This window comes from Micromesistius poutassou, assembly GCF_964030765.1.
Source record: "Micromesistius poutassou genome assembly, chromosome: 18".
NCBI lineage: Eukaryota > Metazoa > Chordata > Actinopteri > Gadiformes > Gadidae > Micromesistius > Micromesistius poutassou.
Window position 1 is genome coordinate 5,827,751 of NC_140288.1, and position 27,277 is coordinate 5,855,027.

Genomic DNA, 27,277 nt, shown 5'->3' on the forward strand with positions numbered 1-27,277 from the left:
TGAAAAAAAAGGTAATTGAAAAAATGTTTTGCTAAGGAATTATCAATTATGACACACTCAGATTGTGGCAGAATTAAAGCGAGGGAAGGCAGAGACACTAGCCAGAGTGAGCTAGCTATTTTGGAAGACGCTGAAACTAATTCCAGCCCTCCTTTCAGATGGCCTCCAAGGCCACTCCCCCAAAACGCGTCAACCAATCCTTTCATTGGTGGGCCGAATGAAATCATTTAAATTAATTATAGGCTGCCACAAATATCAAAAATAGATTTTTATTGTCAGAGCATTTGATTTATTGATTGCTGTTGGGGTGTAAGGAGAATTTCAACAAATATGACTAATATGAACTATGTAACTATGAATCTAATATATACTGTAATATATATACTGTATATGAAAAAATAAATTGCCTGTGTGTGAGCACACACAATTAATTTTATAAGCATAACTGTGTGTGTGAGGACACACACACACACACACACACACACACACACACACACACACACACACACACACACACACACACACACAGGGTTTATGTGGACAATAAGTCATTCACCTGCTGGGTCAGGTGGAGGTCTCCTCCTGGATCACACTGGGCTCTTTGTGCGCGGGACAGCGTATTAAATTCCATTTCTGAAAGGTTGGGGATGTACATATCCACCCGCCCGTCCACGCCCACAGGAGCAGGGAGATGATTGATGAATTATTGATTTGTGAAACGGGGGACCCGAGGAGTGGAGGAAGTGTGGGATCGAACCTGCGGCCGATAGGTCGCATTGACCTGCTGGCAGCGGGTATTTCCCAGTGGCTGGACACATGCGCACCGTGGTGTATATACCGGGCTGGGACCCCCCACACACACACACACACACACATGCCCACTCTCTGTGATTGGCTGGAGTCCTTCACCCTCCCCCTCCCCCCATCGTATTGTTGTTTAACCCCCCCTCCACCACTCCTCCATCTCTCTCTCTCTCTCTCTCTCTCTCTCTCTCTCTCTCTCTCTCTCTCTCTCTCTCTCTCTCTCTCTCTCTCCAACCATCAGAGTCCAAAGATCGTTTGTTCTGTTTGCTCAAGCGCTGATTGGATGCAGGAGGAGAAATAGCCCGCGCTGGTGGTGGACACACACACACACACACTATCCTCTCTGTCGTTCTCTCATTCAGTCTGTCACTCTCTTTATATACACCCCCCTCCCTTTTCTGTCTCTCTCTCTCTCTCTCTCTCTCTCTCTCTCTTACCCACCTGTAGATCCCCTACCTGGGCGAGGGGGCGTGGTCAGTGTGTGAGCACCTGTTGTTGTAAAGAGAGAGAGAGAGAGAGAGAGACGTGCCCTCGCGCTCCTCGATCGCCCCTTATCCAAGAGGGAGGGAGAGAGCGGTTGTGTTTTACTTCCGTTTGCTTCCCTCGGTTTCTGCTTTTATGACGTTGGTGTGTCTTGGTGAGTGCGTCCGAGCGTGTGTGTTTTTAATTCCCCTTCCCAACGGCTCCTGAAGGACTCCGGGAACCAGGATTCCTCCCCAGGTACGTCTCTCGTCACCGACCCGACCCCACACCTCCACCTCCGCCGGGACGCCTGGCTGGAGTGAGCGGGCGCAGGGCTAGGACACTGTGGGGACTACTGTGACCCAGGCTCTAGTAGTCACTGTGGGGACTACTGTGACCCAGGCTCTAGTAGTCACTGCGGGGACTACTGTGACCCAGGCTCTAGTAGTCACTGCGGGGACTACTGTGACCCAGGCTCTAGTAGTCACTGTGGGGACTACTGTGACCCAGGCTCTAGTAGTCACTGTGGGGACTACTACAGGACGTGCGGTATGAACTTGGAGCTGATCTGATCTGAGATAAGGAAGCGAGGGAAACCCGTGACTTGACTTGGGGAAATGTTTCCACTTTATTAATTAGTGTTGCTGATAAGCAGGCGAGGGCTGTGGTTACAGCAGACCTCTGTAGTGATGTGTTGTACCCATGATGTGGCTTGAGGATATGAATTAAACTATTAAACTATAAAGTAACCTATTCATATCCCCAAGGCAGAAATTATATATATATATATATATATATATATATATGAAGAATAGAGCATTTAAATGTGCTGATGTTTGGAGCCATTATAAGTTTCTCTCTTATGTATTAGGATCATCCACTTTCCACTGGTAGTTTACTGAATCTTCAGCCTTAGTCATTTAAGTTAAATTGTATTCATGTATAAAGTTTTGGAGGCTTTCATGCCGTGGTTGTTTAGAATATGAAGTGACCAACATGGGGTTGTCTTTCATGTATTTGGACATTCAGTGTGAATGATGAAGTGATTTAATCTCATGATTCTACCAATAAAACCACCGCTGGAAAGCTTGTGGTGGTATCCTGACAAAACAGACGTTAATGGGAACATTTATGAATTGTTCATGTTTACATATATTACTTTAAAAAAAAAGTTGGGTGGAACCCAACATTTTTTAAATAATGTATGTAAACATGAACAATGAGAGAGTATGTAGACCTTAGTATAGATCAGATCAGATGATAGTCGTGACTTTGGCTGAGGTCTGTGGTTCAGGACGGAGTCTGTCTCACCTAGGGCGGCGGGCTTATCTGCAAGCAGGTGCTCTGAAGGTACTAAAGGTCGATGAAGAGAGGGAGTGGCCGCCTTCTCGTGATAATGGGGCCATATTATCTCTGTTTATAAATGTATGAGGAGGTCATGGCTTTATTACGGTTCAATTGTCATTTAGATTCAACTTCTCTGGGATAGGTAGTACCAAGTTCTTCACTAAATATCTCTCTACTGATTCACATACTTTTATCCTGACCCACCTACCTATCGATCTACCTACCTACCTGGCCACACCTATATCTACCGATGGATCTCTCTACCTACCTGGCCACGTCTATATCTACCTATGGATCTCTCTACCTGGCTGTATGACTCTCTGCAGCTCTTTATCTGTATGTCAATATCTCTCTAGCCATGTCTACCTACCCGCCACTTTGGTCTCTGTATACCTGTTGAAGTGAGGGGACATCATGACATCAATATCCTCTGTCTAGGTGACGTCACGACATCACTGCTCTCTTGCTGTCTTCAAAACGTTGGGAGGTTCGGAAGCTCTTACGTGTCTTTACGTGAACCTTCCCTTCTTCCGAAATAAGAGTGTCCAGGAAACGCCCCTCAGAAGTTTGTAGGCTACGCCATAAAACATTGCTTCTTCCGGAAAAACTGATAGTTTGTGAGACTAGACTTCGGACAACAACTAGTATGGATGTACACGGGGGCCTCTCTGCACTTCTTTTCTGTATTCAGAGAACAGATGAATCAGTTATTAGAACTGCTTGCGATGGTTGAACATGAGCGGGAATTTATCAGGTGATGTTTATAATTGTAAGCTATAATGTATCGTAATGCAAATGTTAGAATGGGTGTTAAGTTCACCTCTTAGTACTTTCTGCACGTTCACTTTAGTCTATCAGTGTAATGACAGAGAAATGGGCAGCCATTGTTGTGACGTGAACTCAGAGGACTCGGGTCGCTTTACTTCAGCGCGAAACTCCGACCCAACAGAGTTCAAAGCACTTTCCTCCGAGCTTAAGGTCCGAACCTCTGAAACTCCCGGAAACTCTGAGCGTTTTGAAGACGCCATCTGTCTAGGTGTAGCATGACATCACTGCTCTCTGTCTAGTTGTAGTATGACATCACTGTTCGCTGTCTAGTTGTAGTATGACATCACTGTTCTCTGTCTAGTTGTAGTATGACATCACTGTTCTCTGTCTAGTTGTAGCATGACATCACTGCTCTCTGTCTAGTTGTAGTATGACATCACTGCTCTCTGTCTAGTTGTAGTATGACATCACTGTTCTCTGTCTAGTTGTAGTATGACATCACTGTTGTCTTATAGGTGTAGCATGACATCATTGCTCTCTGTCTAGTTGTAGTATGACATCACTGTTCTCTGTCTAGTTGTAGTATGACATCACTGTTGTCTTATAGGTGTAGTATGACATCACTGCTCTGAGCATGGGGTCGTCATTGACATACTTTGAATCCCTGTGTGGGAGACAAAAGGAAAAAGGTAAGTGGCTCCCGTGTGTGTGTGTGTGTGTGTGTGTGTATTATTAGTATAGTAGAATTATATTATCGCTGTTAATATATTAATTGTTTAATTGGCAGTATAGATAGATTTACTTTATTGATCCCAAGCTGGGAAATTGCAGTATTATTATCAGTATTAGTAGTTAGCTGTTGCTATTATTATTAACTGTATTACGGAGAATGGTGTTTACATGGCAGCGTCATATTCTGATTAAGACCTTATTCCGATTAATATCTGAGTATTAATGTCCATGTAAACGCAGTCATTGTTAGAATTATTAGAAGCTGTAGTCATTGATTGGTGTCCTCACATTGTTTCCTCATCCATGACTTCCTGTTCCAGAGGAAGAGCGATACATTCACGCCAACAACCGACCTCTGAACCTCCCCTATCAGTACGCTGTGAGTGGACAATCTCTAACCAACCATAACCAATAAAAAACCTTTCTAGCTGAGATGCACCAACTGCCACCTCCCCCCCCACCTCACCAGCCCTCACCGGCCACTATCTACATCCTGGTCCATTATTACAACGGTTCTTTATTAGTTGGTGCGATGAGCAAACCTTCATGGCACCTCAGTGTGTCTTCAGTTATTGAACATTGTGTTGTTTGAGTGTATTCATTCAGCTTAGAGTGTACATATAGTGTTCATTGAGCTATCTTTCTCTCTGTCTGTTTGTCTGTCCCGTGTATACTGTATGTACATAGTCGACTTAATATCAAGCAGAAACATGGATCACTGCACCGGATCAAATGGTCCGTGTTCCATGCAGCACACGTGTAATTGAGTGTGGCTCTGTGTATGTTTAAGAGTGTGCAAGGTGCACTACAGTGTGTGTACATGTATGTTCAAGGTGCACTACAGTGTGTGTACATGTATGTTCAAGGTGCACTACAGTGTGTGTACATGTATGTTAAAGGTGCCCTCTGTTCTTCTGTCCAGGACAACGCCATCAGGACCTCTAAGTACAACGTCTTCAGCTTCCTACCGCTCAACCTCTTTGAACAGTTCCAGAGGCTGGCCAACGCTTACTTCCTGGTCCTGTTGATACTGCAGGTATGTATTCACACCACCTAGATACCTATCCCTCAACCTCCCTACCTCCCTACCTACTTCCGTACCTCCCTACCTACCTACCTACCTACCTACCTGTGTGTGTCTGTGTGTCTGTGTGTGTGTGTGTGTGTGTGTGTGTGTGTGTGTGTGTGTGTGTTCTGTCCCCAGTTAATCCCTGCCATCTCGTCCCTCTCCTGGTTCACCACGGTGGTTCCTCTCCTTCTGGTTCTCACCATCACAGCCGTCAAAGACGCCAGCGATGACATCGTAGGAGACGGCCGTTACTATTTATTATCTTCATCATAATAATCATGATGATAATAAACACTTGATGTATTCATAAATTGATCTATAAAATGTATCTTTGAGCATTATCATTATTATGGTAACCCTTGTCAATTAAGATATAGATAAGATAATGTAAGATAAGAGAACATTGCTGTCTATGAACTATGTTAATTGTGTTGATGGTAGCTAAGGTATTTATTTATTAATTGTTAAGTAGAGTTAGGGTTAACAATACAATACAGTAGAGGTCAGGGAGAAACGCTACAATGGAAAATCCGAGATGTAAAAACCGTGAAGTACTGCTTGTATTTGTAATTTCATTGACACCATCGCTTAAAGACAAATCTGCCGCTTTATAGATCAAAGCGAATAGTCAGTGGTTTATGGTTGGTTAATAGTCAGTGGTTTATGGTTGGTTAATAGTCAGTGGTTTATGGTTGGTTAATAGTCAGTGGTTTATGGTTGGTTAATAGTCAGTGGTTTATGGTTGGTTAATAGTCAGTGGTTTATGGTTGTATTCGGTGAAAGATGAACTCATGACTTCACCTGGTAATCTTCCCGACCAATCAGAACCGGCACAGGAGCGACAAGCAGGTGAACAACCGTCGCGTGGACGTCCTCATCGATGGAGAGTGAGTCTCCAAATCACAGCAAGTCTAAAGTTCACTGGAGGGAAAATATATTCAAAACATGCAGCTGGCAGATGTATGTGTGTGTGTGTGTCTGTGTGTGTTATGTCTTTCTTCCTTTTTAAACATGCGTCTTGCATGTCTTCCCCTCCCAGACTACGGAGTGAGAAGTGGATGAATGTTCAGGTTGGAGACGTCATCAAACTGGAGAACAACCAGTTTGTTACGGTGAGTACGGATCTCTCTCTCTCTCTGTCTGTCTGTCTGTATGTCTGTATGTCCATGTATGTGTCACTCTAAGCCTGTCTGTCTGTCTGTTTATCTGTGTGTCTGTCTGGCCGTCTGTGTGTCTGTCTGGCCGTCTGGCTGTCTGTCTGGCCGTCTGTGTGTCTGTATGTCTGTGTTTGTGCGTCTGTCTGTGTGTCTGTAGGTCATTGGATGTCTGTCTGTCTGTCTGTCTGTCGCTTTATGGCTGTCTGTCTCTCTTTCTGGATCAGTCTGTCTGGCTGTCTTTCTGAGTCTGTCTGGCTGTCTGTGGCTGTCTGTCTGACCATCAGTCTGTCTGACTGTGTATCCCAGGCTGACCTGCTGCTGTTGACGTCCAGTGAGCCGCTGAACCTGGTCTACATAGAAACGGCTGAGCTAGACGGGTATGGCATCACTCTTTATTCTACCTGTTTATTCTAGTTGTTTTATGGCTGCTGGAGGGTTAAATGGGCAGTGTAAAGTCTACTGTTTTGATCCGTGATGTATGAATCCCTGTTACTAAAATAAGACCATCCTTTAGAGCAGGGGTGTGTCCACACTTTTTGGGCTTGCGAGCTACTTTCAAAATGACCAAAATGATCTACCTACATAAAAAAATGCAACATATATTTATTTATATATACTGAGTACATACTCTGATGACTTGAACTGAACGGAGTCAGCCAGGGTTGCGTAGTCCGGAGGGTAGCTGCTGGTAGCTGGTCTTAAGCAGGCTTCAAATGACCAGTCATGGTGGAGCTATTTGCACTTAGTCAAGTCCAGTTTACTTGTGTGGCACATTTCATGTGGTTTACACAGAGCTGAAACACTGGCTTCACTTACACTTTTATAGCAGGTAATATAATGCCAGAAACTTTCCGTCTTCTGTGTGTGTGTGTGTGTGTGTGTGTGCCTGTGTGTGTGTGTGTCCAGGGAGACCAACCTGAAGGTGAAACAGGCCCTTACGGTGACAGGAGATATCGGCGACAGTATCCCCGGGCTCGGGAGCTTCAAAGGTGACACACACACACACACACACACACACACACCAACTGTAGAAGGGCATTAGATGAAGTTAAACTAAAGTTGTTGCTACTAACCGGTGTGTAATAAAGTGTGTATTATTTCCTTGCTTTATTATGAACAGATTCGAAAGTCGAATTTGCTTTTTTTGAGGACTCTTGATTTGAAATGTGTGCTCCCCACAGGGGAGGTGCGCTGTGAGCCCCCCAACAACCGCCTGGACAAGTTCAAGGGGACGCTGACGGTGCACGGGCAGACGTACGCGCTGGACAACGACAAGGTGCTGCTGAGGGGCTGCACGTTGAGGAACACAGAGTGGTGCTTCGGCCTCGTCGTCTTCGGAGGTAAAACACTGACCCCTGCAGGCCGCGGGTGGTACTGCGTATTAAATAACTGCTACTGTTAACGGTAGGATATGTAACGTCTAAAAAGGACTAGGCCTATGTTATGTATTTTGTTGAGTTGTGTACTTATAGTATTACAACTGTTTCCGACAATGTTCAAAACCAGAGAAAATCAGTAAATCTGAAGATTGAAGTAAGTGGTCTGTTACATTTGACGAGGTTGCATGTCAAAGGCTTTACCCACTCACTAAACACGATCTCTACTGGTAAACATGCCAGTAGAGACCTAACTTATCAATATGATATTTAAATAGCAGTCTATTTTACGTCAGTTTAACTTGACAGGTCCCTAGCGGGAGAAATTACAAATCAAACCTTTGACACACTGTCACAGTTCTGTTATTACAACATCTTAGGAACTGTTAAAGGGGACCCCCCCGCTCACCTCTCCCATAAGAGAGAAGCTTCTGATCAAACACAGGTTGTGGAAATACCCAGCATGCAACATTCCCTCGGTTACTGCAAAACAATGGGAAACAGTTTGACCAATGACATCACTGGTCCCATGTTGGAGAATGCAGATCTGGGACTGATGACATCAACGGTCCAACTTTTCCGGTGATTTTTAACCCATAAATAATCCATTAAAATGTTTCTTTGCATGTTTCCTGTCCTGAGGTCCGGACACCAAGCTGATGCAGAACTCTGGGAAGACGGTGTTCAAACGGACCAGCATCGATGGCCTCATGAACGTGCTGGTTCTCTGTGTAGGTCACACACACACACACACACACACACACACACACAGCTAACTACTAATACTTATGCCAATAATACAATTAATATATTAACAGCGATAATAATGATCATACCGGTATGCTATAGTTCTACTATACTAATAATATACACACAACCACACACAAGTGTGTCCTCTTTCTCTTTTATTCAATAACAAACAGGACGTTTGATAAAGTATCAATAGAGTTCCATGGCTCTTCTCCTCTCCAGATCTTCGGCTTCCTGGCCGTGATGTGCAGCATCCTGGCGGTGGGCAACGCTATCTGGGAGGTGAGAGAGGGCTCCGTGTTCACCGCCTTCCTCCCTCGCCCGGACGGCGTCAACGCCGGCTTCTCCGCCTTCCTGGCCTTCTGGTCCTACGTCATCATCCTGAACACCGTGGTGCCCATCTCGCTCTACGTCAGGTCGGTGCTGACGCCCCCCGGTGGTGGACTAAATTGTTACACATTTTATTACAAGGAGGATTTTATCAACGGCTTTGCTTCAGTCACTCAATGGGCTGTCGCCCGGCGTGACAAGACTAATGAACCCCTACCGACTGAGCAATGGCGATACAATGTTTATTAGGGGTGATCTCAGGCCACGTTTACGTGATGACGGTCTGAGCAGAAGACGCAAAAGTGGCGACGCGTCTTCACTTTTTATTCTGCATTTAGACAAGCGTTTTCGGGAGGAAATGCATGCCAGGCCACTAGGTGGTGCTGTGATACACTATCACACAACGCCGCCATGTCTGAGCGCATGAGTAGAATCTTCCTTCTTCTAGAGTTTTGCATCTTGGCAGTGTAGACGGAAACGCTACGGCAGAGGGTATTCCACTTCCAGTTTTCCACTCTGGAGGGTGGTTTCAGATTTTTGCGTTACCGTCTAAACGAAAGGCACTTCCGATAAAATATTTTGTCGTTTTTACCCGCAAGCATCCTCATGTAAACAGGGCCTCAGTCTACGCTTTAAGCACATGCATGTTGCAGAAAATACGCCCCAGCGAGCCCTGGTGTCACACTGTACGACGGGTAACAGAACACGGTGTAACACCGTATTCATACTACCGCTCCGTGGTGTAATAAAGGTTGGGGACCGCTGCTCTAGACTACACAGGGGTCTGTTACCAGGGTCCTCAGTTCCCTTGTTCAATATTTGGTTCAAAGAGTATTTTGTTGGACCTAAGTGTGGCACTAGACCCAGCCACGCACCACATAAGTGGCTTCGCTGGGCTCCTCTGACACACACATCACAGCTAGACGTTGTAACACCAGATGATCGCAAGTTGACAAAGACTAACCCGCAGAGCAGGGGGTACAAGACACACGCTGACATGACACACATCAGAGGAGAGCTCTCTTTGTGTGTGTGTGTGTGTGTGTGTGTCTGTCTTGATTATCCACTGCACAACAGGTGTGCAGCCTCAGCCAGCCCCAGAGTCTAATCAGCCTGACTCAGGCCAGGTGAGGCGGCTTCAACCCACCAGCGAACACACATCTGAGTCCCAAAAGGCTCAACTGCTGTCTGTTCAGGTGGCGTCGGGGAGACGTCGAGTCACGGCTCGCTCTGATGTTTACAACACGCTGCCTGCTGAGGTGCCTCCGACGAGGCGGCTTTTGGGCATTTCCTTTGTTTGTCAAGATGTCCCACAATCCCCTGCACCCGCTGATGATGAGATTATATCTTAGAACACTACGGCAGACAGGATAATCTTGGCCGATCTTCGTCCAGATTCGGCTGCCATGGGAACGCCACCCCGATTATCGTAAGGGGCAAATCAGGCACGATATCGGGACATTTCTCTTGTAGTGTGGGGTGAGCTTAAAAGAAGAAAAAACAATGGCGGGCAACAGCCCAGTATTCTTGTACAAATCTCAATTATATCGACGTAGGGACGTGCTGCTGCCATTGCTTGCTACAACTGCTTTTGCTACAGTGACCAGTACAGTACCAGTGACCTACAGGTGGTACTATAACCATGGTTATTGCTACAGTACCAGTGACCAACAGGTGGTACTATAACCATGGTTATTGATACAGTACCAGTGACCAACAGGTGGTACTATAACCATGGTTATTGCTACAGTACCAGTGACCAACAGGTGGTACTATAACCATGGTTATTGATACAGTACCAGTGACCAACAGGTGGTACTATAACCATGGTTATTGCTACAGTACCAGTGACCTACAGGTGATACTATAACCATGGTTGACAGACGACTTTCTGTACCTTTGCGGCACCATGATGTAGTGACTCACTGCACTGCCTTTGAAGGCCGTCTCAATCCAGCCTCTTTTACTGGTAACTTCATACAAAAACACAGCCTCCAAAGGAGGCTGGACAGCAAGGCAGCAGACAGCCGATTGGGAGCCGGGGGCTGGTCCACTGGCTGGGGCAGGGGTCTGGAGAGCGGCAGTAGACCTGTCCACACGCCATCTAAGTGGCTTTGCTGGGCTCTTCTGACACAAAGCACAACAGGGAGATGATGTAACGCCACTTTTGGCTAGTTTGCAAAAGAGCAACCGGCAGAGCAGGTGGTCCATGCTGACATGTAAGAGCTCTCCTTTGTTTGTGTGTGTGTGTGTGTGTGTTTGTTATGATTAGCCAACGCACCACATGTGTGTTGATTAGCCAATGCCCCACAGGTGTGCAGCCTCACCCAGCGTCTAATCAGCCTGACTCAGGCCAGGTGAGGCTGCTTCAACCACCCCAGTCCACACATGGCTTTGAAGGTTCTGATGGAACAAAATCCCTGCCTTGGTAATTGGACATTTCTAAAGTGAGATGACGGCGACAGATAACCCTGACGCTAATAAGGTCTGGTTCTGGTTCTCTTAGAGTCAAGTGCAGCATAAGACAGAATGAGCACAAGATCCTCACCGTCTTCCACATTAAGTTGGTCTGTCTGACTGTGTCCCAAGGAAACATAATGTAACATATGTTCTTTAAATATATGACAGGGAGAACGTTCTCAGTCAGGCTGGAGAGCATGATATATGTTTTGGTGTTGCACAAGGACGTTGTCTTAGTCCTTTACTATTATCAGTGGATAAGCTATAGCTTGGTGGTATCACCACTGTAAACTAATGTAGCTATTGGGATGATACCCAAGCATACATCTCTGTTGAACCAAATTATACTAATGCTACTGTCAATAAATGGATGAGCAATAACTTCATAAAGCAGCAGCATGTCATGTGTGTGTGTGTGTGTGTGCGTGCGTGTGTGTGTCCCTGCTCAGTGTGGAGATCATCCGTCTGGGCAACAGCTTCTACATCGATTGGGACAGGAAGATGTACTACCCCAAGAGCGACACGCCAGCGCAGGCCCGGACCACCACCCTGAACGAGGAGCTGGGCCAGATCAAGTACATCTTCAGCGACAAGACGGGGACCCTCACCCAGAACATCATGACCTTCAACAAGTGCTCCATCAACGGGAAGTCCTACGGTAGGAACCCCGGGGCGTCTGCCGCCCAGCGCGGGGGTACATCGGCAGTAGCTCAGGGGGTAGAGCGGGTTGACTGGTAGCCGGAAGGTTGCTAGTTCGATCCCCGGCTCGTAATGGAATGGAATGGAATATTGTGTTTTTAGGTAACCATTCATTCATGTCATTATTACATTTTTTTGGGGGGAGAATATACACAAATATTGTCGTATTTAGTTGAAAACGCAGTGTTTGGAAGTATTGGTAGAAACTTAATTAATTTTGTTTAAAATACAGAAATATATATATATATATTTTTTTTTTTACTTAATGAATAGATATTGAACTTGTTTTTTTTTTTTCTCACTCCAGGAGAGCTGCTTGACTTTTCGGGACAACGAGTTGAAATTACAGACGTAAGCTGTGTGTGACGTGTGTGTGTGTGTGTGTGTGTGTGTGTGCGTGTGCGTGCGTGCGTGGTGACACACGTTCAGTGCAGTGAGGTTCCGGTACGTTCAGTGCAGTGAGGTTCCGGTACGTTCCAGTGCAGTGAGGTTCCGGTACATTCAGTGCAGTGAGGTTCCGGTATGTTCAGTGCAGTGAGGTTCCGGTACGTTCAGTGCACTGAGGTTCCGGTACGTTCCAGTGCAGTGAGGTTCCGGTACATTCAGTGCAGTGAGGTTCCGGTATGTTCAGTGCAGTGAGGTTCCGGTACGTTCAGTGCAGTGAGGTTCCGGTACGTTCAGTGCAGTGAGGTTCCGGTACATTCAGTGCAGTGAGGTTCCGGTATGTTCAGTGCAGTGAGGTTCCGGTACGTTCAGTGCAGTGAGGTTCCGGTACGTTCAGTGCAGTGAGGTTCCGGTACGTTCAGTGCAGTGAGGTTCCGGTACGTTCAGTGCAGTGAGGTTCCGGTACGTTCAGTGCAGTGAGGTTCCGGTGGTCTCGCTACAGAAAACCCAGACGGTGGACTTCTCCTGGAACCAGCTGGCCGACCCCAAGTTCGTGTTCCACGACCCCGGCCTGGTGGAGCTGGTCCGGGCGGGGGACCTCGCCGCGCAGCACTTCTTCCGCCTGCTGGCGCTCTGCCACACCGTCATGCCCGAGGAGAAGACAGAGGGTGAGGAGGGGCCCCCGGGCCGTCAGAGTGGGCCGCCGTTAGCGGTAGCATTAGCATTATGCATACAGTCTGCTGCTGTCTGACCCGCTGAGTCCATCATTACGAGTTTCAAGAATGAAAAGGGGGAAAACTTTATCGATTTAAGGGGTCCTGCGAGACCGTGTCAGGGCTTTCTCCTAAAGGTGCAAAGTGCCATGTAAATTAATTAATTAATTAATTAATTGTATTTGACATAATGCATATCCTATACAATTAAAACATAATATATACCAGAATGCAACCTTCTCTTCCCATCCAATAGCAGGAGGAGGTTGTTAAAGGGGTGATATCATACTTTTCCCTTTGCTTTAGACTGTAACATGACGGATGTATACAGTGCATGCTTTACGTCTGGAGAATTCACGCCCCTCAGACAGTTTACAACTTGTGATGGGAATTTGCCGACACATGTTGACCAATCACAGCATACTGGGCGACGTGCCGACCAATCACAGCAGACCAGGCTACACAGCAGACCGGGCTAATCAGACCGTCTTTTGAAAGACGCTGAAATTGGTTTTGCAGAAACCGAACAGTGTAAGAACAATAAGGGGTGTTTGTAACGTACAGCCATGTGACCCTATTCTAGTCGTACCCCCAGATCTTTAAAGACGTCTCACCCCTGCCCCCCTCCTCCCCCGTGGCGTGTGATCCAGGGGAGCTGTACTACCAGGCCCAGTCCCCAGACGAGGGCGCGCTGGTCACGGCCGCCCGGAACTTTGGCTTTGTGTTCCGCTCCCGCACCCCCGAGTCGGTCCGCATCATGGAGATGGGCCGCGAGGCGACCTACGACCTCCTGGCCGTGCTCGACTTCAACAACGTCCGCAAGAGGATGTCCGTCATAGGTGAGACAGGATGGGGGAGGTGGGTGAGACAGAACCACATGTTAGACAGTAGGAGGGAGATAGGTGAGACAGGACCACATGTTAGACAGGAGGTGGGTGAGACAGGACCACATGTAAGACAGTAGGAGGGAGATAGGTGAGACAGGACCACATGTTAGACAGAAGGTGGGTGAGACAGGAGGAGTTACTTCTAATTAATCTAGATGCGTTTAAAGATAATATAAACTAGAAAACAGAATAAATGTTAGTATTTTCCAAATAAAATGTTTCTTTGCCAAACCATGCATTTTTATAGATTTATTCTACTTTATTTGGTTGTACTGTGTTTGGATTTACTTTTATCAAAATAGCTAAAAATATGAAATACAATAAAAAGTAATAGATACAAAATATAGTTGAGGCAAAGATTAATTAAGTTATATTTATCTTTTTATCTCTTTAAAATGTGTGCTAATTTTTATTTATTTAAATTATGTATTATATTGTACTTTTTATGTATCGTCTTTTATTTATTTCACCTGAGCCAGTATATTTATATATATATGTATATCTTTTGATCCTTTTTTTTTTACCAGTGGTATCTCATAGTTAGTATTTCATTATAAATTGCATTTGTAAGGTCCTAAACTGTGTGTGTGTGTGTGTGTGTGTGTGTGTGTGTGTGTGTGTGTGTGTGTGTGTGTGTGTGTGTGTGTGTGTGTGTGTGTGTGTGTGTGTGTGTGTGTGTGTGTGTGTGTGTGTGTGTGGTCCTCAGTGCGTAGCCCCAAGGGGAAGCTCATCCTGTTCTGTAAGGGAGCCGACACCATCGTATACGAGAGGCTCCACCCCTCCTGTTCGAAGCTCAAGGACACCACCACCACCCACCTTAATGTGAGTACACCAGTACAACCAGTACCACCACCCACCTTAATGTGAGTACACCAGTACAACCAGTACCACCACCCACCTTAATGTGAGTACACCAGTACAACCAGTACCACCACCCACCTTAATGTGAGTACACCAGTACAACCAGTACCACCACCCACCTTAATGTGAGTACACCAGTACAACCAGTACCACCACCCACCTTAATGTGAGTAGACCAGTACAACCAGTACCACCACCCACCTTAATGTGAGTACACCAGTACAACCAGTACCACCACCCACCTTAATGTGAGTAGACCAGTACCACCACCCACCTTAATGTGAGTACACCAGTACAACCAGTACCACCACAATGTGAGTACACCAGTACAACCAGTACCACCACCCACCTTAATGTGAGTGAGAATAGTCGAATAGTAGAAAAGGTTAAACTTTTTAAATTGAATTATTGAAATTAATTAACTTTTCCAATACAATATTCTAATTTATTCAGATGAGCCTGTGTCCTGAATAACATTTTGCCTCAGTACTGTCTCTCTTGGTGTCCTGTGTGCTGAACATGGTGGTGACGTTGTGTGCAGGAGTACGCGGGGGACGGGCTCCGCACGCTGGCGCTGGCCTACAAGGACCTGGACGACGACTACATGGAGGACTGGCGACGGCGCCACCATGAGGCCAACATCGCCATGGAGGGCAAGGAGGAGCGTCTGGACGAGCTGTACGAGGAGATAGAGAAAGACCTCATGGTCCGCGCACGCATCTTACTATAACTCTTGCTTGATTTCATCGTTATTTAGCAGGATGGTCTAGCTGTCGGTTAAATAGTTTTGACTCCCAGAGGAAAGGTTGTGTGTTTGAAACCCCATTGACCATTGTCTAGAGTAATCCTACAGCAAGATGTCCTACCCCCCCCCCCCCCTTACTCCTACGCAGCAGTTTACTCTAAAAAAAAAAAAACAATAAAACATACAGTAAATAATGTAAAATACAAACAGAGGAAAACATCATTTTCACACTGAATCTGGCAGAGATGAAGAAAGACGGCTACATTAATCTCAGCTTTAAGTTTAAAATGCATTAGTATTGATATACTTGTTTTAGGTTTTCGTGGAGCGACTGTACTGTGAGGTGTATACACAGGCTGTAACACGGCCCACTTAAAGGTAGTGTGGTGGATCTGACTCCGGTGTGTGTTGTGGTTCCAGCTGCTGGGAGCCACCGCCGTGGAGGACAAGCTCCAGGATGGCGTCCCCCAGACCATCGAGCAGCTGGCCAAAGCCGACATCAAGATATGGGTGCTGACAGGGGACAAACAAGGTGGGGGAAAGGGATCGCAATGATCGGTACATTATTTAAATGTTCTAATTGCCCAAGTCAAATATCCAATACTGTCAAATATAAGCAAATAAAGTAAAATCTCCACTTAGTGGACGATAAGGCTCTATTCTATTGCATTCTATTCTATTCCATCCCATTCTACCAGTTTAACATAAAGGTTATCAACCTGTGCATCTAACAAAGCAAAGCTAAGCTTTGAAAAAAGAAACAAACCGTAGCAACAGTCGCAGTTCCAGAGCAAACTCGTCAAACTCCCTCAAACAAAAGGGTCCACCTGGTAGGTCTGAGGTTCTGGGAGGTTCCGGAAGGCTCCGGTCTCAGTGTGTGTGTGTGTGTGTGTGTGTGTGTGTGTGTGTTGATGCAGAGACGGCGGAGAACATCGGCTACGCCTGCAACATGCTGCGGGAGGAGATGACGGAGGTGTTCACCGTCGCGGCAAACACGGCGGAGGGCGTGCGAGACGAGCTGCAGTAAGTGTGTGTGTGTGTGTGTGTGTGTGTGTGTGTGTGTGTGTGTGTGTGTGTGTGTGTGTGTGTGTGTGTGTGTGTGTGTGTGTGTGTGTGTGTGTGTGTGTGTGTGTGTGTGTGTGTGTGTGGAGAATACTATATTCAATTAAAATGTACACAGAGTTGTATTCTCTGTTTCTGCTCAGACAGGTTCTGGGTTTGAGCCCAGCCTGTCCATCCACTATTTATTTGACTCTCTCCTCCTTCTACTACATTGGTTTTCAAACGGCGGGTTGCGAGCCGGAAGCGGGTCACGGCACGGTCACAATCAACCCCCAGACAAAAACATTAAAAACATTTCCTGTGTTTAATGTTATAGCATACCTACATGTCTTGTGTTTATTTTTTTATTTTATTTGTGTTTATTTTTTATCATTAGAATGTTTGAAGAGAAGGGAAAGGGGAATGGTATATTCAATTAATGTGTACATAGAGAATTTTATTTTGGACATGGTAACAACGTATTGCTAATTCTGGTTCACAAAATGTGCACAAAATATGTAGCGCCCCAGGTGGGTCACGGCATTGAAAGGTTTCAGAACCTCTGAAGTGGTAGACACTCATATCCAAAGCACCTTACAGTACACTCAGAAACCTGTGTTGTCAGTGGGTTCCGCTAGACCTCGGACACTGGGGACCACACCCTGGGTCCACAAACAAGGCCCTCGCCAAACAATTACATTTACATTCAGGGCATTTAGCAGACGCTTTTATAAGTGACTTAAAATAAGTACATTCGTCAGAAGAAGGACAAACAATGTCTGTGTCGGTACAGTAAGGATTTAGAACCAAGTGCAAAGCACTAACAATCACTAGGTTAACCCATTCCCCGTATACAACAGAGACAGCTAGGATAAGATGCTACACAACTAAGTACGACATGAAATAACTGCGTACATGAACGGGCCAGGACGTAGAACATCCAATAGGCCCGCCTCCATCCAGCCCCTGTCCTCCTGTGCTGCAGAAAGGCCCGGCGGACGATGTCCCCGGATGCTCCGGATCAGCCCGTGGTGGTGGAGGCCCGGGCCGGCCTGTTCTGGCGCCAGAAGACCAGGAAGGTGGAGGATGAGGCTGTGAACGGGGAGTACGCGCTGGTCATCAACGGACACAGCCTGGTACGGGAGGCGCTTTGTTACATCACACTTACGGGACGTCGCTGCTAAGACACTCAATTATATTTCACATGTTCGGCAATCTTTTGGTTCATCCCCTTTTGATCTTGGCATATTTCTCTCATTCTTCTCCACTCCATCTTTTAACATCTTCCTATGCATCTCATCAAAGCCAATGCCATTTATTTGCTTGTTTGCTTGTTTGTTGTGTGTATATATGTGATCGAAATAAATAAACTAAATGCCCGCAGCGACCCGGGTTCGATTCCTTCCCGTGGTCCTTTGCTGCATGTCCTCCTCTCTCTACTATACCTTCCTGTCTATCTCACTCTATCATAGAGCATAAAAATGCGAAAACAAATCTCAAAAGATTGAATAAAAAAAAGGTCATTACCCACGATGCCCCTCCCCAGGCCTTCGCCCTGGAGAAGGAGCTGCAGCTGGAGCTGCTGCGGACGGCGTGCATGTGCCAGACGGTGATCTGCTGCCGCGTCACGCCGCTGCAGAAGGCCCAGGTGGTGGAGCTGGTGAAGCACTACAAGCAGGCCGTCACGCTGGCCATCGGAGACGGAGCCAACGACGTCAGCATGATCAAGGGTGAGACTGGAGGGAGGGAGGCCCGCCGCCGCCGCCGCGGGGGAGGGTCTGAGGCAGGGTCTGAGGGAGGGAGGGTCTGGATCTATTCCCCCGTGGAGTAGTACTTATTAAATGTAATGTTAGTAGTAAGTGTACTTTTTGTAAATCGCTTTGGATTAAAGCGTCTGCTAAATGCCCTAAATGTAAATGACGTTCTTTTTTACTCAACCAAAGGATGATAGCTTCTTGTGTGGCTTTTCTAATAATCCCATAATAATAAAATAATCCCATATCTAAATTTATGTCAAATGTGACTCACTATCTTAAACCTAAAACATACCTTTTTAATTCAGCTTTCTCTTAATCCCTGTTATTTATTGATTTATTTTCGTTGCATTGTTAAGCACCTTGTCTTGCAATTTAGTACAAAAGGCACTAAAAATGAATAAAGTTTGATTGGATGGGTACGCTGGGCCCCCCAGCGGCCCACATCGGGGTGGGGATCTCGGGCCAGGAGGGCATGCAGGCGGTGCTGTCCAGCGACTACTCCTTCGCCCAGTTCCGCTACCTGCAGCGGCTCCTGCTGGTCCACGGCCGCTGGTCCTACCTGCGCATGTGCAAGTTCCTGCGCTACTTCTTCTACAAGAACTTCACCTTCACCTTCGTCCACTTCTGGTACGCCTTCTTCTGCGGCTTCTCGGCGCAGGTGAGTGTGACGACGCGCGACGGAGCGCGGCCAAAGGGGTTGGTGGGGGTCTGACGTGTTTGTTACATGCTGTGGTTCACACACTGCCCAGTAGGGGGCAGCAGGGATCAGATCATGTTTCACTGAGTAGCTAGCTTTAGCAGTAGCTTTATGAGTGGCCTGTGCCGCTAATGATGAAGGATGACTTAGTGAAACCTAGGACACTTTTAACAGTTTCATACGTTAAGTGTACGGTGTGTGTGTGTGTGTGTGTGTGTGTGTGTGTGTGTGTGTGTGTGTGTGTGTGTGTGTGTGTGTGTGTGTGTGTGTGTGTGTGTGTGTGTGTTGTGTGTCCTCTCTGCAGACTGTGTATGACGAGTGGTTCATCACTCTGTACAACCTGGTCTACACGGCCCTGCCGGTCCTCGGCATGAGCCTCTTCGACCAGGTACGACTGTCAGAGCCCAGACACCGCCTTTAGCCACGCCCAGAACAGAGGGCAGCGAAGAGGGGACCGCCACGCCCAGACGGGCATGGAGGACCACTACCGCTTGAACCCTTTACACTTACACTTTACTACACCTCATTAATTATTATTACTTATTACCACTGTCTTAGTTTCTCTAATTATTACTTACTTAAAGTAAGTACTTAAAGTAAGACCTTAAAGGCAGTAATAATAATATAATAATAATAATTATATATATATATATATATATATATATATATATATATATATATATATTATTGTGATCAATGCGGCTACTTATTTAAATTTTCACTGATTCTTACATATTTTAATTTTGACCTTTATTTACTATATCCTGTACTGTTGTACTTCAGTGTACTTCCTGACTGTGGTTGTCTGTGGGTGCAGGACGTGAACGACCGCTGGAGCTCCCGTCACCCGCAGCTCTTCGCCCCGGGGCAGCTCAACCTCTACTTCAGCAAGAAGGCCTTCGTCCGCTGCATGATGCACAGCTGCTACAGCTCCCTCATCCTCTTCTTCATCCCCTGGGCGGCCATGTACGACACGGTGCGCGACGACGGCAAGGACATCGTGGACTACCAGTCCTTCGCCCTGCTGGCGCAGACCTGCCTGCTCATCGCCGTCACGATACAGGTGAGGCTGAGAACGCACCGGGGGAGGTCAGGGCATCGGTGAGATATAGGTGAGGTCATGTACAGGTGAGGTCATGTACAGGTGAGGTAATGAATAGGTGAGGTCATGTACAGGTGAGGTCATGTACAGGTGAGGTAATGAATAGGTGAGGTCATATACAGGTCATGTCAGGATGTGCACAGGTGATTTAAGGAGCAGGTGGGGTACGTCAAGGTAATGTACAGGTGAGATGGTATACAGGTGAGATCATACAGTATATGTGATGTGATGGAATAGAAAGAGGAATGTGTGAAAAGTGTGAGCTGAGAGTGACCTGTTATCTGTGTGTTTGTCCCAGCTGTGTCTGGACACCCACTACTGGACAGCAGTGAACCAGTTCTTTGTGTGGGGCAGTCTGTCTGCGTACTTCGCCATCACCTTCACCATGTACAGCAACGGCATGTTCCTCATCTTCACCTCCACCTTTCCCTTCATCGGTGAGTGTTGTGCCCTCTGCTGGTAACGGCCCTGAACAGCATCTCACCACCGCAAACACAATCACGTACCGTATGAGCTGTGGAAAGGGTGGGGCTATGTCAGGGTTATGTCAGCTAGTGTATGATGAGAGGAGTGGAGGTGATGTCAGAGCATGTGGGAGGAGCTGAGATGATGTCAGAGCATGTGGGAGGAGCTGAGATGATGTGGTTCCTCGACAGGCACGGCCAGGAACTCCCTGAACCAGCCCAACGTGTGGCTGACCATCCTGCTCACCTCCATCCTCTGTGCTCTGCCCGTGGTCGCCTACCGCTTCACACTCATCCAGCTGTGGCCCACCATCAACGACAAGGTACCGACTGCACCATCAACACAACATATGTCAGGGTTTCCCACAGCACTGTACAGCCTTAACTACAACCTAGATGTCCCCTAGTAAACATTATGCTAGTATAGTATCAAATAAAAAAGTATCAAATAATCTAAACTCCATTCTGTGTTAAGATCAGGCTGCTCTAGCTGACATTTTTCTTTTTCTTCTCATCTTCTACCCTCTCCTCTTCCACTCAATCTCCTCCTCCTCCTCTTCCTCCTCCTCCTCCTCCTCCCCCTTCCTCCTCCTCCTCCTTTATCCTCTCTCCTCCTCCAGGTGAGACACAAGGTGCGTAAGGAGGCGCTGCCGGCTCCCGCCCCCCGCCGGCCCCCGGTCAGACGCATCAGCACGCGGCGGTCGGGCTACGCCTTCTCCCACGCCCAGGGCTACGGCGAGCTGGTGACCTCGGGCCGCTTCCTGCTGAGGAGGCCCCTGAAGAGCCGCACCGCCCTCCTCTTCCCCCAGGCCGACTCGCCCCTCTCCCAGGGCCAGCCCCAGCTCTACCGACCAATCACAGCCCTCAACAAGGTCCCGGAGGAGGAGCAGCCAGCACCGGAGGAGCAGGCAGCAACGCACTCCTAGAGGAGGAGGAGGAGGAGGAGCAGGCAGCACAGTGCTCCTAGAGGAGGAGGAGGAGGAGGAGAAGGAGGCAGCACAGTGCTCCTAGAGGAGGAGGAGGAGGAGGAGGAGGAGAAGGAGGCGGCACAGTGCTCCTGGAGGAGGAGGAGGAGGAGGAGAAGGAGGCAGCACAGTGCTCCTAGAGGAGGAGGAGGAGGAGAAGGAGGCAGCACAGTGCTCCTGGAGGACAGAGGAGGAGAAGGCACAGTGCTATTAGAGGTCAGAGGAGGAGGAGGAGGAGGAGGAGGGAGAGAGTGGAAGAGGAGGAGAAGTAGGGAGAGAAGGAGGAAGCAGTACACTCCTAAAGTAGGGATGAGGAGGAGGTGAATCTGGAGCTGGAGGAGGAAATGCACTAGAGAGCTTGTCTCCAATCTTCACTTAAGGGGTCAGGGTTGTCTCTGCGGTTAGTGTGTTTGTAGACTACTACCTGTCATTCGGTGGAGCAGAGGTGTAGTAAACACATTCCCGTAGGGTAGGATAGTGTCGTGGTGAGGCTGTCTGACTCCCAGCTGAAGAGGTTCTGGGTTCAAACCCCAATGTCTGCTGACTGCTGACGCGTCGTAGAGCGACCAGCTCCTTATTGGCGTGTATCAATGAAGATGAGTCGGTGGGTCTGGCTGAAAGCAACGTTCTGCTTTTATGACCAAATATACTTCAATGACTAACGCAAGAACGTGTCTCCAGCGTGTCTCTTTGTGGACACTCTGCCTGTCCACAAAGCTTTGTTTTAATTTCCTTGGCAGTATTGACTGATTGACAAAAAATGAAAGATTTGACAGAGAATTGAGCTAAGAAAATGTGTTTATGGGAAAGGTTTACCAAATGATTACATTCCCTGTGCATTCGTAACGTTAAACAAAAAGTATTTCAACATTACTCCGAGTACCAGTTAGGTATTGCATTCAAAATGACCGCACCAGGATGTTCTAATGTGTCATGATACTGGATTTATTTAATTCCAGCTAAACGGTATTGGGTTCCAACCCCAACCCCGACCCCACCAGCACCCCTTACCCCGAACCACTGACCCATCATCCTAATGACTACAATGTAACCATGTCACACTCAGTTGACCCAAATCCAGCCCAGAAGAAGTTCTGCTCAACAATAGGGTTTCTGATTCCGTGTCAGCTTCTATCTGTTATTCGTGTGTCTGTATGGAAGTACCGTCTTTTTGGAATAATTGTTCATGTGTTTAATGAGTGTTTGTGGTAAGTTTACAGTGAGTGCAAGTGGAGTTTAGGTCCAGCGGTAAGCTGCCTTGCTCAATGCAGTCACACAGATCTAGCCTGACATCCCCGGACCAATTAGAAAATGGATATCAGTCTGAAACCTCTTGAGATATTTTTTTTCCAAGGGTGTAATCAACACAGGCAGACCAAAATGCCTCTGGACACAATCAGAGCAACGACAAACCAGCAGCAGCCATCTTGGTTCTTATGAGAATGGCTCTCATAGGGTGGTCCTCTGGACCGTTATCGTATTAAGCCTGAACCATAATCTACACACGGTGGAGATTGGCCCGACCCAGGGCGATGTCTGGTGGGAATATGTCTGAACGGGAGGAGGCAGACGCATATGCCAGGGCATATGAAACATGAGCTGGCCGTTTGCTCTGGTTCCCATGGCTACTATCCCATGGCGGGGGGCGGCGGCATTAGCTCAGGAGGTAGAGCGGGTTGGCTGCGTGGTTGACTCCGCCGTCGGTGTGTGAATGTGTGCATGAATGGGTGAATGTCAGTCAACACTGTAAAGCGCTTTGGATAAAAGCGTTATATAAACGAGGACCATGTATCATTTACTACAGATCACCTGCGGAGATCAGAGTTTGGCGTACCACCAGCAACTGGTGGTCGATCTCCTCAATCTGTTTCAATCAACCCTTTTTAAGTCTGGTCTATCTATAGCCAGGACCTTTCTGGTACACCGAGGGGGAAGAGCCGTAGTTGGACTGACTCTGGAAACCTGAAGAACGTCATCATCGCTGACCCTAAGGGTCAGTCCTAGGGATAAGCCTCTGACCCCTGACCCCTGCCCCAAGGGTTCATGGGTAAAATAAAACCACGAGTGGAAGGAGATGACGGAGAGCCCAAACAATATTTCTTGTTAACGGTGTCTTGTAACTTCTATTTTCTTATTCATATCCAATTTTCATGTCAAATGTTTCTCAGAATTACGACGAAATATCTGCAACACTGATTTTCATTGTATTGTTTTGTGATTATTGTAAATTGGGGATGTTTTAATTGCATTTTGCTCATTTGAATTTTTACGTCTTGCCTTGTTTTTAATGATCTGCAACTATTTTGTAATTCTTACTTGAAATGCCATTCTGCTGTGTCATGATGTCAAAGAATAAAAATACAATTTACTTACTTAAGGAAATCATTAACTTAAGCTGTTCTTTGGTAAATCAAAGCCTTTTTGTAATTGTGCACACACATCAAATTCATAAGGCTTTATAAATAATACATACCCATTATTAAATACATCTGTTCTTTATTACACATTCACTTGACAAACCAAACAATGATGGCCAAATACAAAAATAGGTTAAAACTGTGTGCAGTGATGAACGGGACCTCGCACCGGCTTGCGGCCGCGTCACGTGCCATCGTAACATGTGCGCACATGGCAGCGCACATGTTACGACGGCATGTGACGCGGCCGCAAGCCGGTGCGATGTCCCGTTCATCACTGCGCGCAGTTTTAATTAATTTTCTTTTTTTTGCGAATTTATGTAATCTGTAGAAGCAGATGAGATAAATTCCCTAGGAAGAGTTTGTTGAAATACAAGACGAAAAAGTGAAAAAATTCCATTCAAAATGGCCAACTCAAAACGCCATTCAACGTACAGTCACAAATAACACGGCGTTGGTTGAAAATAAAAAAATTTTGGGGCATGGGTCCAAGAGGCTTTTCTGTAGGTATTGGCACGTTATACATGCCTACCGATTTTCATACATATTGGTGAAACGTGGCGCAGGGGCTGCTTTTTAAGCAGCCCCTTTTTTCCTGTAGGGGGCGCTACAAACATGACAAACACGAATTGTGGTATGTGAGCTACAGGCACTAGTCTACACGTGTCCAGTGAATTTCATATTCATAACTATGACAGTCTCCGCAAAGTGATTTACCCCACTCAAATCAAACATTGCGTCTATGAACTGTGGCGATTTTAGTGACAGGCCACGCCCATTTCAATGCCACGCCCTATTTGAAAATATGTTGAGTTTATATTGTTCACAATTTGATTCCGAACAACTTTTGTATTGGAGTCAACATCATAGGAGTCCAACTTGATGTTGATATGAGCAATTGACTATTTTTGCGGTTTAAACCACGCCCGTTTTAGAACTCAATGGCTCCTGGGTGCTTTAAACTTTATTGTAGCCTACAGACTAATCTTTAGGTCAGATTGAAGATAATGGTCCATAGCTGATATGGGCTAAAGGATTTTTGTCAAAGTCAAAAAACCTGGGATCGTTAGGCAATTTACTGTTTTTAACTAAATCCAAAATGGCGGAAAATCTGGGAACCGGAAGTCATAGGTTCTTGAGGCATATTTGTTCAGCATGTGGATATGCATGTGTGAGCAAAGTTTCATGAGTGTAGGTCAAACCGGTTACGAGATATGCTTGTGCAAAGTTTGCATTTTTGGACAGTTGGTATAGCGCCACCTTTGGGCCAATCAGTGTAATATTTGCTGTCTGCTAATTTTGGGTCAACCTCTACAGGTCTAGTAAGTTTCATAAAAAGCGTCATAAAAAGCGTCATAAAAAGCGTGTGATCAGTGTAGGCTGTGTAAGTCAAATACGTCGGAATATAAATAATAAAACTAAGAATTACAAGAGGTTCCTCGCACTTCGTGCTTGGCACCTAATAATAATAAACATAGCAAAAACAATAGGTTGCCTCGCACTTCGTGCTTGGCACCTAATAAATCATTATTTATTATTATTTTAATTATTTTAAAGTTATTTGCTCACAGGCTATTATGATCCTCCAGTATGGTATGATGATAAAGATTAAAGAATATTGGTGCTTCTTTTTATAAATAAAACAAAATGCGTAAGTACATTTTAAGTTATATAGAATGTTACATAATAAATGGACATGTTATGTACTGCTTTCAGGTTCTACAAGATTACTACTACTACTATTATTATTACTACACAATGTTAGTATATTAGAAGTCCTACAGTATATTTCAGTATTGTGCTGAGCTGGATAACTTTTAAATATTAAACTACTGTACATAACTGTAGGTCTAGTTAAGTGTGGTAGCCCACAAGTATGATTATTTTAGGGACCAAGCCGAAACCGGCAAGGTCCCTATTGTTATTGGGTCGTTTCTTATTATTATTATTAGGGACCGAGCCAAACTGGCAAGGTCCCTATTGTTATTGGTCCGATTCTTCTTCTTATTATTTTTAGGCCACTTCGACTGCATTCCCCCCCCCCCCCTGTAAAATGTTATATTCTAGCCGTCAAATTCACATTGGCCCCAAGGTGGCGCTATACCAACTATGCCAAAATTTCAACGTTTACACAAGCATATCTCATCACCGGTTTGACCTACACTCATGAAACTTTGGCCACACATGCAAATCCTCATGATGAACAAATTTAATTTTGATTATAGGCCTATTGCCTATAAAAAAAAAATGGTGTTACTTTATATTTTGATATTGATTCTCCTATGAACAGGTCTGAAACGCATCCATCTATTATCTGCTTTCTTCTGTCTTCACACTAGATGGCCTCCTTCAATGGGATTTATTTCTAAGCAACAGACATGACTGAGCAATTTTTTTTTTATTGTACCCTTCTATGAAATTGTATTGGCAATTTTATATTATAAAATAAAGCAATAATATACATATTGTATAGGCTGAATGTTTTATCATTCAAATACAAACACTTAGTACTCATTCATGGAATACACCCGACTCAAATAATAACGGTAATATATTTTACTTAGAAAACGGTATTTATAGAAGTGAGTAATAAACCAAATATAACAACATGTTATCGACTATACAAGGAATCCCGTATTAAATAGGAATAAACAGCAGGTTTCTAGCAGCAGGCTGTGGGTGTTAATTGGATGACCAGTGGGATACCGTAAAGCAGGGAGTAGCCGTCCTACTGTTAGCAGAACGGATCGTACCGTAAAGCAGGGAGTAGCCGTCCTACTGTCAGCACGGAGGCTGACGCTTCGTGGCCGTAACAACACCTTTGTGTGGTAATATCTGGATACAGGGTCGGATGTAGCAACATACAAAGGTAATCTCCCATCAGAGTCCTCCTCGCTGGTGATATTGTTTAAAACGTCCTCAGTTGAACGCGCTCCGTATGTACAGTTAGCCTCTAAAGCACTAAGAGCCTGATGCTGCTCAGCGCTCAGGTCGCTCATTCATTGAGCTAACGTTATCCCGGGTCCTCAGCCCATTGAGGGCTAACGTTATCCCTGGTCCTTATTGAGATGGAGGTAAAGAACGCTTAATGTGGTGGAAGTCCTTCCAAAATGTGTAACGTTGTGTTGTTTATCAGCCGTATCGTCTGGTGCTGGTGTTCGGCAGGTGCCAGTGTCTGACGCCAGATAGGTTCATGTGCGGTATCGTTTCTGTGTCTTTGTTTGGTGGATCCTCCCCATGTCGGTGCTGGCAGGGACAGCACCTGGAGGACTGCAGGTGTGGCGGGCATC

The 27,277-nt window shown here is 46.1% G+C and overlaps 1 protein-coding gene across 2 annotated transcripts; it reads left to right on the forward strand.

The window, feature by feature from the left end:
• The first annotated feature begins 1,195 nt into the window (after window positions 1-1,195).
• Window positions 1,196-21,633, forward strand: atp8b5b (ATPase phospholipid transporting 8B5b). 2 transcript variants are annotated; one of them, XM_084482898.1, is made up of 28 exons: window positions 1,196-1,524; window positions 3,989-4,070; window positions 4,434-4,492; window positions 5,036-5,149; window positions 5,318-5,416; window positions 6,008-6,069; window positions 6,222-6,294; window positions 6,646-6,716; window positions 7,246-7,328; window positions 7,521-7,679; window positions 8,358-8,446; window positions 8,688-8,881; window positions 11,705-11,913; window positions 12,262-12,305; window positions 12,841-13,006; window positions 13,702-13,890; window positions 14,645-14,760; window positions 15,341-15,505; window positions 15,965-16,076; window positions 16,462-16,567; window positions 17,571-17,721; window positions 18,132-18,315; window positions 18,777-19,000; window positions 19,344-19,427; window positions 19,857-20,102; window positions 20,440-20,578; window positions 20,798-20,928; window positions 21,226-21,633. In XM_084482898.1, the coding sequence occupies exons 2-28, from the start codon at window positions 4,016-4,018 to the stop codon at window positions 21,529-21,531; spliced, it is 3,630 nt and encodes a 1,209-aa protein (XP_084339024.1). In that variant the 5' UTR covers window positions 1,196-1,524; window positions 3,989-4,015; the 3' UTR covers window positions 21,532-21,633. The 2 variants fall into 2 exon arrangements, with proteins under 2 accessions (XP_084339024.1, XP_084339025.1); XM_084482899.1 differs by having other exon boundaries at window positions 1,196-1,441.
• The last annotated feature ends 5,644 nt before the right edge of the window (window positions 21,634-27,277 follow it).